General features: G+C 46.7%; 1 protein-coding gene across 7 annotated transcripts in view; it reads left to right on the forward strand.

Moving 5' to 3' along the window:
- Positions 1–13,226, forward strand: part of ITGA7 (integrin subunit alpha 7) — a 76,330-nt gene that overhangs the window by 25,883 nt on the left and 37,221 nt on the right. For all 7 annotated transcript variants that reach the window (XM_053375190.1, XM_053375193.1, XM_053375191.1 and 4 more), the window contains one exon: positions 13,044–13,171. In XM_053375190.1, coding sequence (XP_053231165.1) covers positions 13,044–13,171 — 128 coding nt within the window. The remainder of the gene's footprint in view (positions 1–13,043; positions 13,172–13,226) is intronic.

Genomic DNA, 13,226 nt, shown 5'->3' on the forward strand with positions numbered 1-13,226 from the left:
GTGATGTCTCTGCTTTTTAAGATGCTGTCTAGGTTTGTCTAGATGGTTTAGAGAGTTGTAATACAACAAATGCTGGATAGCCACAGGCTCCCCATCCCTGGATTAAATGCACTTTTCCTCATCTACCTGAAGCAAGAGCAAAAAGCGCTGGGAGACATTTGGAAATCTCCGTGCTCTGTAATGTAGCCCCACCACCTCACTGAGTAGATGGAGCCAGAGTTAAAGCCAGACATAGCCTTGCTATCCAAAAGGGGCAATCGGTGGGATACTGAAATGTGTGTTACCCCTCTGGTTCATTCCCATGCAAATCACAAGAGGCTGGTGACCTAACTGGGGCAGAACAAACAAGCACTCAAAATTCTTGTCATGTCTTTGGTTATTTTTGATTGTCCCTTGTGCTCCTGGTTGTCTCAGGCGGGTATTTGTGGCAGGGCCTCCTGTCTTCTGTCTCGCTCACTCATGGCATTTGGGGGAAGGGCACTGTTTTCATTTGCAAGAATCGGTGCTGCTGCAGTAGCAGCACGATTTAGGGAAGCAGGCAGGACAGGGAAGGGGAGGTTCTGTTGCCAGGTAAAGTGGGATGACCCCAACACGTTTTTGGGCCGGGGGCAAGAAATCCCAACACTGACTTGCCCACATGATACTGAAAACGTCATAATAAAATAAGCAAATTAAGACGTTGCTGCTCTTTAGGCTTCTTCCAAAACCTGTTGCCTGCCTCACACCCTGCATAATGGTGGGGCTGATTTTGACTGGGGAGCACTGAGCTGGAGCAGGTTGAGATGAGAGATTGGCAATAAGTGGCGCTAATGGGATTTTCTCTTTTTCCGTGCGTTTTCCCCATCCTTGAATGTTTTTAGGGGATCTGAATGTGGGCAGCCCCAAGTTGGAGGGAAACATTTGCTGCTTGCATCCACTGAGAAAGTTGTGCAGTAATTATATCTTGCCTGCAAGTGCCCCTCATGGGGTTGGAACCTGGTGGTTATACCCCTGGGGCAGCAGGCACACACACACAGTTGCATAAATATTTCTGGCCTCCTCCTTTTTTGGACATGCTGGATGCTGAGTTATTTTGAGTGAATTCCTGTTTATTTTTACCATCTCTCTCTCTGCCCTTCACCTCCCAGACTCCTTCCTGCCTATGAATTACCCTCTTCCCTAAGCCAGATCTATAGCAGGGGGCTGCAATTCCTGGCTAACTCAGTCACCATGCAATGCTGTTTAAAAGAGATGGGGTGTCAGTTCTGGGAATAAGGGGGGGCAGAGACTTCCTGGCTGCTCTTTTCACAGCGGGGAGCAGCATAGAGAGATGGTAAAAAGTGGGCGACTCAAGCAAGCATTCTAGATGGTAGTATTTTAGAGGCGCTAATAATGAAACAGCATGTAATCCCATAATCATACTCCAGGATTCCTTGCAATGTGGCAGGGGATGTTGAGGCACAGTCCTCAGATGGTGCCATGTGTGCAGATGCTTTGTCTGGCTTTGACCCTGGTTTCTAATCTAGGTGACATCTAAGTAGCCGTGTTCCCATGCTTTTGTGAGTAGCTACTCTGAATTATAGGGACACGGGTGGCACTGTGGGTTAAATCACAGAGCCTAGGACTTGCTGATCAGAAGGTCAGCAGTTCGAATCCCCATGATGGGGTGAGCTCCCATTGCTTGGTCCCTGCTCCTGCCAACCTAGCAGTTCGAAAGCACATCAAAGTGCAAGTAGATAAATAGGTACCGCTCCAGTGGGAAGGTAAACGGTGTTTCCGTGCACTGCTCTGGTTCACCAGAAGCGGCTTAGTCATGCTGGCCACATGACCCGGAAGCTGTACGCCAGCTCCCTCGGCCAATAAAGCGAGATGAGCGCCGCAACCCCAAAGTCGGTCACGACTGGACCTAATGGTCCGGGTTCCCTTTACCTTTTTACTCTGAATTTTACCTGTTACAATGATTTCAGCATTAAACAACCTGCTTTCATAGTATCCAGGCATTTCAGCCCTGTTGCAAATTAACAACTTTGGTTCAGCCTGGCTGCATACTCTCTTGCCTTGTTTTCACCAGCTGCTCTGGGCTTTCCTGCATGATGACATTTCACAGTTTGTAAGGTCTTTTCTTCTCTATTCCCTGAGCAATGAGATGTTCATAACAGTCTTTGTAGTTTTCCCCAGTTGGCAAAGAGACTATTGTGCTTGATTACATGGTTGGCTCCTGACCATCCTTTGTTAAGCTGATTGCTTGCTAATAGTCAGAAATGATTCACTGATATCTCCTCAGTGGGTTGTCTGGAATGTAACAACTGGAAGTTAACAAGGTCTTGATGGCTGAAGAATCTCTTATTCCCCCTCTGGTTTGGGGAAAGGGCAAATAATCCATTTGAAGCCAGATTTGCAAAGTTACGTTTTAGAAAAAGTGAGGATCACGCTGGTAGCACAATACATTTTGAAACATGTTCTGGATTGGGGCACCATTCAGTATAAAAGTGGCCAGTTTGAGCATGCCTTTAGCAACAGGTAGTTTGGCCTCCAGGTTTTTTCTGACTGGCTGACACTTTGACACCACACCATCATTGCTACCCAGTTCCCATTTTGTTCATTGCCATCCCTCTCTGGTCTCTAATAAAACTAAGGATGAAAGTCTTCTCACTTTCGTGGACCTTTCCTCTGGATTGCTTTGTCTTAACGCGGCAGCAAGACTGGTGACTGGGAGTGGCCGCCGAGACCATATAACACCGGTCTTGAAAGGCCTACACTGGCTCCCAGTACGTTTCCGAGCACAATTCAAAGTGTTGGTGCTGACCTTTAAAGCCCTAAACGGCCTTGGTCCAGTATACTTGAAGGAGCGTCTCCACCACCATCGTTCTGCCCAGACACTGAGGTCCAGCGCTGAGGGCCTTCTGGCGGTTCCCTCGCTGCAAGAAGCCAAGTTGCAGGGAACCAGGCAGAGGGCCTTCTTGGTAGTGGCACCCGCCATGTGGAATGCCCTCCCACCAGATGTCAAAGAGAAAAATAACTACCAAACTTTTAGAAGACATCTGAAGGCAGCTCTGTTTAGGGAAGCTTTTAATGTTTAATAGGTTATTGTATTTTAGTGTTTTGTTGGAAGACGCTCAGAGTGGCTGGGGAAACCCAGCCAGATGGACGTGGTATAAATAAATTATTATTATTATTATTATTATTATTATTATTATTATTATTATTATGCATGCTGGTATTGGTGTGCACATACATGCGCCAGAAGCAAAAGCAGAAAATGAAGAAGAGCCAGTGCAATTGACAATATTTTCTCTTAACCTTTCCAGTTTTATTAAAGGCTGTCGGGTGGGGAGGCCACACTGTAGATGCTCCCCGTGTTAATGGAAAAGGAGGAACAACTGAGGAAGGAAACTGTGCCTGAGAATAGATACTTTTGTACCTGGGGAAGTGGTTAAAGAGTGTGTGTGCTCCTGCGTTTGTGCGCAAGTGTGCACACAACCCTGTAGAAAAGAGGAATAAAAACAGAGGACTTCGGATGGCACTCAGCAGCGAGGGGAGCCTGAGAGTGCTGCTGTCTTTTAAGTGGCGGGCTTGGACTTCCAGCTGGCCAGCCCCACTTCCTTCACAATTTCACAATGAGAAAATACCCAGAACCTATTCCAGCTGATTCCCTTCAACCCAAGGCTCGTTCAGTATACTCGAGTGCATCACATTCATTTTCATTCTGTTTAATATATGCATGATCTGAAGGCTCTTGGGGAGATGGTGTGTAGCCAATGGGGAACAGGCATAAGGGTTTATCTAGGAAGGATACACTGAGTGCTTGCAAGTGAAGGCACATTCGCTTTCCCATGGGATTGCATTCGCAGCTGTTCAAGGAAATGTCTAAGCTTGCATGTGCCAAAATGTACCACCCTGTATGTGTGTGTGTTTCTAAGCATGTTGAAGTTGGGTGGAATTAGTCCAGGGAAAATAAGAAAGTAGCGGGGCACATTTATGCACGGACAGATTTCCACACCTGTTGTTTTGCTGACTTGAAGTCAACCCAAACATCCTTTTGTGTGTATTTAGAGTTGCCTGTGTTGAACCGAGGAGTGAGTGGTTTTTCCATTTTCGATATGACGCACTCAGGCTTTACCCATTTTCCAACAGCTTCTGAGAATGAGCTGTATCTATCGCTATCTGGTTGCACCGCAAAACTGCAGGACCTCATGAAAAAAGCAAATTGTAGTGGTTGCAACCCAACTGAAATGGTGGTGTAAATGCATGTGCAGAAAACTCAACAGCTGCACAATTGTTATGACCTCAGTATCCACCCTCTCTGCTGAGAAAATACCTTCTAATTAACAGCCTGTTTAGGGAAATGGTCAAGGAGTAGCGGGGGGGGGGGGGAGAGAGCTTGCTTTTAGGATACATTTCCTTTTAACCTCTGTTCTGCAGTCATTCCTTGTGGTTAGAGGGCACTGCTCCCCCTTTTTTTCTTGGACTCTTCCAGGAAGCTACATGATTGTTCAGGGTTGCTCCTAGCTTGTTCTGTTGCTGTGGATACTTGAAAGTGACCACTTGGTTCCATAATTGCTGTGTACATACAGTTTGAAATGGATAGAGCTTGGTTTTTTCACAGAGTACTTTTCTACTTAGTACTTTGCAGTTGTACATACCTTCATGTGATTTATTTGCCTAAAGTAGGAATTATTACTGTCCGTGTGCATGCAGGGGTGTGTGTGTGTGTGTGTGTGTGTGTGAATATTCTGTTCATCAATACAGTATTGTGTTCTCCCTTCCCCACAGTTAGTCTATCCATGTCCCCACAATGCTGGCAGAAATGACATAACAGCTCCCTGCATCCTTTCTCACTTTAAAAAATCACACTTTTTCAGTGTACAGTTAATCTCTCAACTTACACACATTTAACCTGTGCGCATTCAGCTTTCTGTGTGTGGCAGAAAAAGAGAGATGAAATTTAAAAGGGGGTGAGGTTCCAGGAAAAATGACTTTGGCAATCCTACCTACTATTGAACCCAATGTGTTTTGTCTCTATGAAATTTGGCTTTAGGTACAATATCCGGAACGTAACCCCTGCACGCATTGCAGGCTTACTGTGCTGAAACTCTAGTAGGAAAGCAGGAATGGAGTCATTAGATCTGCTTCAGTAGGAGGTGACCTGCAGACTGTGCCTTAGATAGACCCAACCGTGTGGGACAGGGATGACTTGGGGACATTGTTATGTGTACAGAATCCCTGTCTGCCTGCATCCAGCACTGAATGCACATTATCACACACTGTGTAGGTAAAAGGTAAATGACCCCTGGACAGCTAAGTCCAGTCAAAAGCGACTATGGGGTTACGGCTCTCATCTCACTTTCAGGCCAAGAGAGCCGACATTTGTCCACAGACAGCTTTCCGGGTCATGTGCCCAGCATGACTAAACCGCTTCTGGCACAACGGGACACCATGACAGAAGCCAGAACACACGGAAGTGCCGTTTACCTTCCTGCCGCAGTGGTACCTATTTATCTACTTGCGCTAGCATGCTTTCCAACTGCTAGGTTGGCAGGAGCTGGGACAGAGCAACAGGAGCTCACCCTGTCATGCGGATTCGAACCGCTGACCTTCTGATCGGCGGACCAAGAGGCTCAGTGGTTTAGACCACAGCGCCACCCGCGTCCCTACGCCCTGTGTACACGCCCTGTGTCTCGTAACTCTTCAGGTAGAAATCTCTTTCCTGGACACCCAACCATATGGGCCACGTAGCCCAACTCACTCTGGATTCAATCTAGAGCAGCTTTTGGGGTCAGAGTGAGTTCTTCATAGGCCATGATCAAAACTCTCCTGGGACTTTGCTGAATTTTTTGCAGCACGGATGTAGCTGAGATCAGAGCGTGCATTTTGCTAGGAAAGATCAGGGAAGAGGAAGCTTTCATCCTGACCCCACCATCTTTCCCCTCTGCTCTCGGTGGCTCATCTTATCTTGATTAATTACTCAGAGGCAGCTTATTTATTGTACATGCCAGTTCCTGGCATTGCCGCAGCTGTGCTCACCAGACATCATTCCTCCTTCATTACGAACGCAGCCCCCAACTAGATTGTCATTAGTTCCAGATCAGTGCCTGAGGTATCGTTGCTGCTGTATCCCTTGCCAGGCCAAGGCAGAGCCGCTTACAGGGGGGTCCCTGTGCCCAAAGCTATGGAGAAAGTTTCAAGCAGGATGGTAGAAAGGCACCCACATCCTCCTTCCCCAGGATTTTAGAGGCAAATCTTTAGAAACCCAGGCTGTTTCTGCTCTCCACCAGATTCTATATCTGGGGGAAAGTGCAAGATCAAGGGATTCTCTGCTCACTTTTATTGGTAACAGGTCCCTTTTCTAGATGCAGATTCTCCCCTCTCCTCTAATAGCCAGGATACACCACCCTGTCATTGGGTAGAGAAGACATACCACCCCCTTTCTAACTATGGAGTTTTAAAGAAACATTCTACATATTCACGCTGGTAGCATAAAGCTAAAGGTTAAGCTTTCAGAGACAGTCTCTGCTGTGGGGGAATCAGGGTGCAGTTAGCACTTCTTTGGCAACTTTCCATATATCCTTATGGAAGTTACCCTTCCCTTCTGAAGGCCTAGATTTTGAAAATTATTTGTGTTGTGATGTGTGTGTGTGTTTTAAAGAAAGGAAGTTATAAATTTGTAGTTTGCTGTACTAAAACGATTCCCTCTTTCATTTCTTCACTTCAAAAGCTCTCAAGTTAACCCATGTAAACTTGCGTGTATCAGGATCTCTCTTCTCCTCTGTGCCCCTGTGGTGGATTACCAATCCAGCACAGCAGCCTTACTGGGCAAAGAAGGACTGTGTGGGTTTTTTTCTCATTCCAGCACAGGCAGAGAACAACTTTAGGATTGTTCGCACTTTTGTGTCCTCTTCTGTTTTGTGTGTGCGCAATTGAGCAGGGGAATGCATAGCTGTTTGTGCCTTTTTATGGCATAATGAAAGCTTCCCTCTGTGACTTCTTGAAAACTTCTGTAGTTGTGGCGATTATCATGCATTTATGCCCCGTGAATGTATTAATGTATATGGATGAATGTTGTGGAGGACTGAAAATCTAGGCTTCCTAGATGTAAGGTCAGAGAACCGATCCACCTAATTTTGTATTGTGCAATAGCTGTCTAGAGTAATGGCTAGGAACTATTTTTCTTTATTAAAAAACACACACCCTGAAATTCTCAGCTACCCATATTCTGTTCCAGATGCAATTTACCATTCCACCCTCCTGGCATCCTTACCAAGCTGACAGCCCTGGCCATCATTCTTAGCTCTCCATCTCCATCCTTAAGTGTAGATTCATCTTCACCCCTTCATTCTGAGGGGCATTCATCATTAGGGTGTTTATTGCTTTGCATCTGGCCTGAAGGCATCTGCGCAAGTAGGGGAGAAAGGTCATGTGTGTGGACTGGCAGGTGCAGATGAGCCCTGCCTTCTTTCCTTGTGCCCCTTAGCCAGGAAACCTGGCAGCAGCTAACATTGGATGGGGCTTCTGCAGTCATAACACAGCACCATAACAAAGGTCGCAGCTGCTCAGCATACTAAATTGTTGTATTGGCCATGGTGCGTAGGCGGATGTCTTGATCCAAGAGAAAAGGGAAAATGGACACCGGTACCCATAATTGCCCACAACTTTTGCCATATTAAAGCAGTCCTGTGCTAGATTTTCCCCTTCAAACCACCCCTCTTCTCATGAGACCCTTTCCTGGTAAGCACAGTCAGTTGAATCTGACATTCTGCTTTGGCTCTCTTGGGGGAAATCATTTATGAAAGCATATCCCCCCCCCAACTGTTGCAACCCACTTGTTTGGCCATGTTCATGGAAAAATCTCTGTCCAGAAGCCATCACAATCCAGTGGGAAGAGCCTCTAGGTCCCTGAGAGGAGGGGAAGCAGGATGTTGGATGTGGGGAGAAAGGAGAGTGCTTTAAAAGCTTCATTCCCCAAAGGAGCTGACATTCACAAGGGTTGGGAAGAGCTTGGGCCTCTAAAACAGTGGCATGCACACTGGAGCTTGTAGACCATGGCAGGGTGGAGATGGATTATATGGGCTACTACAGTGAATACTGCCACTTTCTACTTTAGGCAGCAAGGGGAGGGGAGAGAGAGAGAGAATCTATGCTACATCTTCAAAGTTGGTCTGAAAGAGTCAGGAAATTCTGGAAAAGGGATTCCAAGGTTTCACAGAAGCACCAGGCTAAGCAAAGGTGGGGAACCTGTGACCATCCAGATGTTGTTGGACTCCAACTCCCATCAGCCCCAGCAAGCCCAGTCAATGGTCAGGGATGCTTGAGGTTGTAGTCCAACAACATCATCATAGAATCATTGAATAATAGAGTTGGAAGAGACCACAAGGGCGATCGAGTCCAACCCCCTGCCAAGCAGGAAACACCATCAGAGCACTCCTGACATATGGTTGTCAAGCCTTTGCTTAAAGACCTCCAAAGAAGGAGACTCCACCACACTCCTTGGCAGCAAATTCCACTGTCGAACAGCTCTTACTGTCAGGAAGTTCTTCCTAATGTTTAGGTGGAATCTTCTTTCCTGCAGTTTGGATCCATTGCTCCGTGTCCGCTTCTCTGGAGCAGCAGAAAACAACCTTTCTCCCTCCTCTATGTGACATCCTTTTATATATTTGAACATGGCTATCATATCACCCCTTAACCTCCTCTTCTCCAGGCTAAACATGCCCAGCTCCCCTAGCCGTTCCTCATAAGGCATCGTTTCCAGACCTTTGACCATTTTGGTTGCCCTCCTCTGGACACGTTCCAGTTTGTCAGTGTCCTTCTTGAACTGTGGTGCCCAGAACTGGACACAGTACTCCAGGTGAGGTCTGACCAGAGCAGAACACAGAGCAGAATACATGTTCCCCCTCACCCAAAATAAAGAAATGTATAGGACCTTTCTTCTCCAGGGGTTCAGATTTTGATGTGTCCCTTGATAAGTACTGACTGAAATCTGTTCTCCTGTTCTGCAGCTCTTAGACCAAGTATACAAAAGTTACCAGCCTGATTTTTAAGAAACTGTCCAGCTGGAGTTGGGAGCCGGCAGAGGACCAGCCCACTCCATTTCTCTGCAGGGCACAGAGGCGGCAACCTCCCTCCTCTGGCCGCTTCGTTTCTGTGCTGAGCACAGAGAGACAGGGCACCCTGTCCCTTCTCTGCCAGCCTTCTTACCCTTGTCTCCTGAGGCTACCGGGAAAATACTCAAATGGTTAAGTCCTGAGTATGTGTCTGGTGATTGCTGACACAATACGTCCTTCCCAGCCCTGTTTGGAGATGTTAAGAATTGAACCCAGAACCTTGTGCATGGGAATCATGTGTTCCACCACGGAGCTACAGCCTTCCCCATTAAGATTGTGTTGCATCACATTTTTTTCTGGGCAGGAAGCAGGGTCTGTCTCATGCTACAAACTGTTTGCCATTTGTACTAATTTTTGCTTTGATTATGTAAAATACAGTTTCGGATTTTTTTTAAAAAAACTTTTTTTGGTAGTACTGCCGTTTTTCGCTTTATGCATTGTTAGGTATTTTATTACGGTAAGCCGCCTTGAGTTTTCATTTTCAAATCCAGTGTATATGCTTTTAAAGCAAGTGTGCAACTGAGTAAATACATAAAACAGCCACAGAAAACTGACTGGTGTAGGGAAGCCTCAGGATAAAGTTCAGCCTGGGAGCTTTCTCTTTAATCTGTTTTGATATTGGACTATGAGAGAGAGCTGAGGGGGGGGGCGGGGAGAGAGAAGCTGCCCTTCTTCCTTAAGGCAAGTGTGAAACAGTTTGTGGGCTGGTTGAAATCGCTTCATGTCCCTGTTCATAAAGTGTCTCAAGAGCTGGAGGGAGGGAGGGCGCGACAGCTGCAGTGGAGATCCAGGAACAGGTGATGGATGCAAATGTTGTGGTCCGAGAGGCGCATGGTTTCTGAGGAGTGCGCTGCTGCTGCTGCTGCCGCCGCCTCTCCTTGCTGAAGGAAGGGATTGAAAGGTCTCCCCCTCTGCTCACCACCTCCCCTCCACCCTTCTCACTCCCCACAAAACTGCCCGTGGTGGAATTTGATTTCATTTTCCCTTTTAACTAATTGGCGTTTTCATTAAGCCCCTTAATGTCGTGGGGAGGGGGAGGGGTGGGATGCTCAAGGTCACTGAGGCACAGTGCGTAATGGAAAAGAGGCAGGCAGCCTTAGCCAGCTCAGCAGAAATCTGGTCCCCCAGCGCTTTTTAGCCCTCTTTGTTTCGTTCATTGGTGCTTTCTCCTATATATCATTCCTATGCTGGCAGACCCTCTCAAGTCCCGGAAGCAATCCTGGTTTCTGATTTGATCCCAGAATGTCCTGCTTTTCCTTAGGACACCCATATTTTCATTGGGGAAATGTTGGCGGGTATGGAGTTATGCGACCCCCCTGTTACGGAAAGGGGGGGGCATGTCTTCTTCACCTTCTTCTTCGCTACACTATATCCATTTATTCCCAATTGTCAATGTCAAAAGGGACTAAAATCTATAAAATCCATAGAAAATCAACGTGCCAATTTGCTCAATTTCTCTAGGACTCTATGACACCTCCCCTGTCCTCCATAATCCCTCAAGTAAGGTGCTCTGCCAAGCCTTTCCTCCGGGCAATGCCAGGTGGCAGACTATGCATACATGGACCATTGTCTTCCCATCACCGGCACTCAGGAAGCGCTTATCTGCGCATATCTCCAGCTCTGCATATTCCCCCCTCCCTCCTCCATATGTTAATCCGGTGTAACCCAACCTCTCCTTAATGTATTCATGATGTAACTGGGATGTATTTTGCGCTGTATTCTGGGACATGGGGGGAGTTTCAAAAGTTCATGTCACCCCTTTCTCGCTGTTCAATCTTGCCTTGAACCTGTTGCGCAATAAACCTGGATCTTCTGCAGTTTGCTCCTGTCCGGCTGAGCTCATTTTCTTCCGCAGGGACCCACGGACTTAGTCCGATGAGCTGGGTGGCAGAGTAGCCCCGCACCCAGATTTTAGCCGTAACACCCCCAACCAAGGAGATAAGTAACTATACAACCTTTGGGAGACCTCTGAAGGCAGCCCCGTATAGGGAAGTTTTTTTAATACTATGTTTTTGTATATGTTGGAAGCCACCCAGAGTGCCTGGGGCAACCCAGTCAGAAGGGAGGGGCATAATATTATTATTATTATTATTATTAATATAATGGATGTTCCTATTTTCATCTGGGAAATGTTGGAGGGTATATGCTGGTCCAGCCACCCCCTGCACTTATGCCCAAATCACCCTATTCTTTTTCCAATGCTTGTTCAATCCACTTTTTGTTGCAGTAGCAAACTGTTCCCTGAATTACTACAAAAGACTGTCGGCTTTCCTTCACTTTCCACACCCAGTCAAACCTCCCATCCTTTTATTCAAGACTGCCTGTCCTTCATATAGCATGCCTGTTCTTATTATTATTATTAACATATTATTATTATTATTATTATTATTATTATTATTATTATCATCATCATCATCATCATCATCTCGCCTTCACCCTAAAGCTCCAGTACAGGTTACAGCAATTAAAACACAATGTTAAAAACATTTTAAAACAACTCACAAACAGAAGGAAGTACTAAAAGCAGCACCATCAGCACACAAATAATCATAAAGGCACGATAAAAAGGATGTCTGGATGGGTGCTTAGATTGCACAAGCACTCTATGAAAATTATAGGCCCGTAGTCTGGGGTTTTATTGGCCTGTTTGATCAATCTGGCCCTAGTCAAAAAGGCCTCTGTTTCTGTTGTTAGAGGGGAAAATAATCAAGTTCATGGCTAGTTATAGACAGAAACTGTGAACTCTATGTGAATTACCAAAATGGAGCTCAGAGACCACCAGGGCTCTGTGGACCACAGTTTGAGAACCTTTGAGTCTCTACACTGACCGGCAGCAGTCCTCTAGAGCAGGGGTTGTCAACCTGGTCCCTACTGCCCACTAATGGGCGTTTCAGGATTCTAGGTGGGCGGTGGGGGGTTCTACGGCACAAGCTGAATCCTCCTTCCATCGAGCACTGGTGGGCGGTAAGGAAATTTTACCATCAAGAAAGATGCATTAGTGGATGGTAGATATAAAAAGGTTGACTACCCCTGCTCTAGGGTCTCAGACACTGCTCTTTCTCTGTGTTGTGTGACCTGCATGTGGGATAATGTATGCTGCATGTGTGGCTTTGCATATACCATGAGTGTGTAGGAGTGGTGCATATCTCTTGTGTTCATGCGTAAATGAGCACAATCACTTTGGCCATGACCGCTCATGCGCCCGTGGCCCTTGGAGGGCTACCCGGCCTGAAGGTGGCCCTCAAACTGAAATTGGTTAACCACCTCTGTGTGGAGTCAAGGATAGCTCATGAGACAACCAGAGAACGAAAGCAGTGACGGGAACAATGAAGAAGATGGAATAGAGACCACAAAGACGCTGGTGTGAAGGAACTGGAACTATAGCTCCCACAGAAAGAAGATGATGAATCGAAGACTAAATGGCTTGACGACAAAGTTGGTTTTTTGGTAGTGGGGAAGGGACAAACTGAAAAGAAGTCTATTAGGTAACCTTCTGAAATAATTTTCAGAACCCAGCGGCCAGAGACAGACTTTTGCCAGGCAGGAAGAAAGCTGGAAAGGCAATCTCCCACCCAGGACATGGACCCGCCATTTGTTTCGTTGTTTGGTTGCCAACATGAAACAAATTAGTTTTTGTCCAGCACGTGATTTTAAGGACCGATGTAAGGGAAAGTGTGTGTATGGGTACACAAGCCTTTGGCATTTTCCTTTGTATATAAATACAGGCAGAAGAGAAACTGTAGTCTATGCTTGTGAGACAGGGGGTGGGGTAGAATGTGCCTTAGCTTAGGACCCCCCTATCTTTTAACCTGTCTTAGCCCTCAGCATCCCACAGCTGCCCAGTTGCAGTGGGACCAGGGATCAGAGCATGCTTCTAATTGCCGCCCCCGCCACCCCAGGGACCCCTGTCACACTCTCCCAGCTCTCTTTCTCAGTCCCGCTAACGCTCTGCTCCATTTCTTTCAGGTTGTTGGTGGGAGCGCCACAGGCGGCTGCTTTGCCGGGTCAAAAGGCCAGCAGGACTGGCGGCTTGTATGCCTGTCCCTTGACCCATGAGATTAATGACTGCCAACGAGTGCCCATTGATGAAGGAGGTAAGTGAGCAGCACTGTGAAAACACCCAAGGCTGTCACATGGTCTAGTTATCTC

This window comes from Podarcis raffonei, chromosome 2 (assembly GCF_027172205.1).
Source record: "Podarcis raffonei isolate rPodRaf1 chromosome 2, rPodRaf1.pri, whole genome shotgun sequence".
NCBI lineage: Eukaryota > Metazoa > Chordata > Lepidosauria > Squamata > Lacertidae > Podarcis > Podarcis raffonei.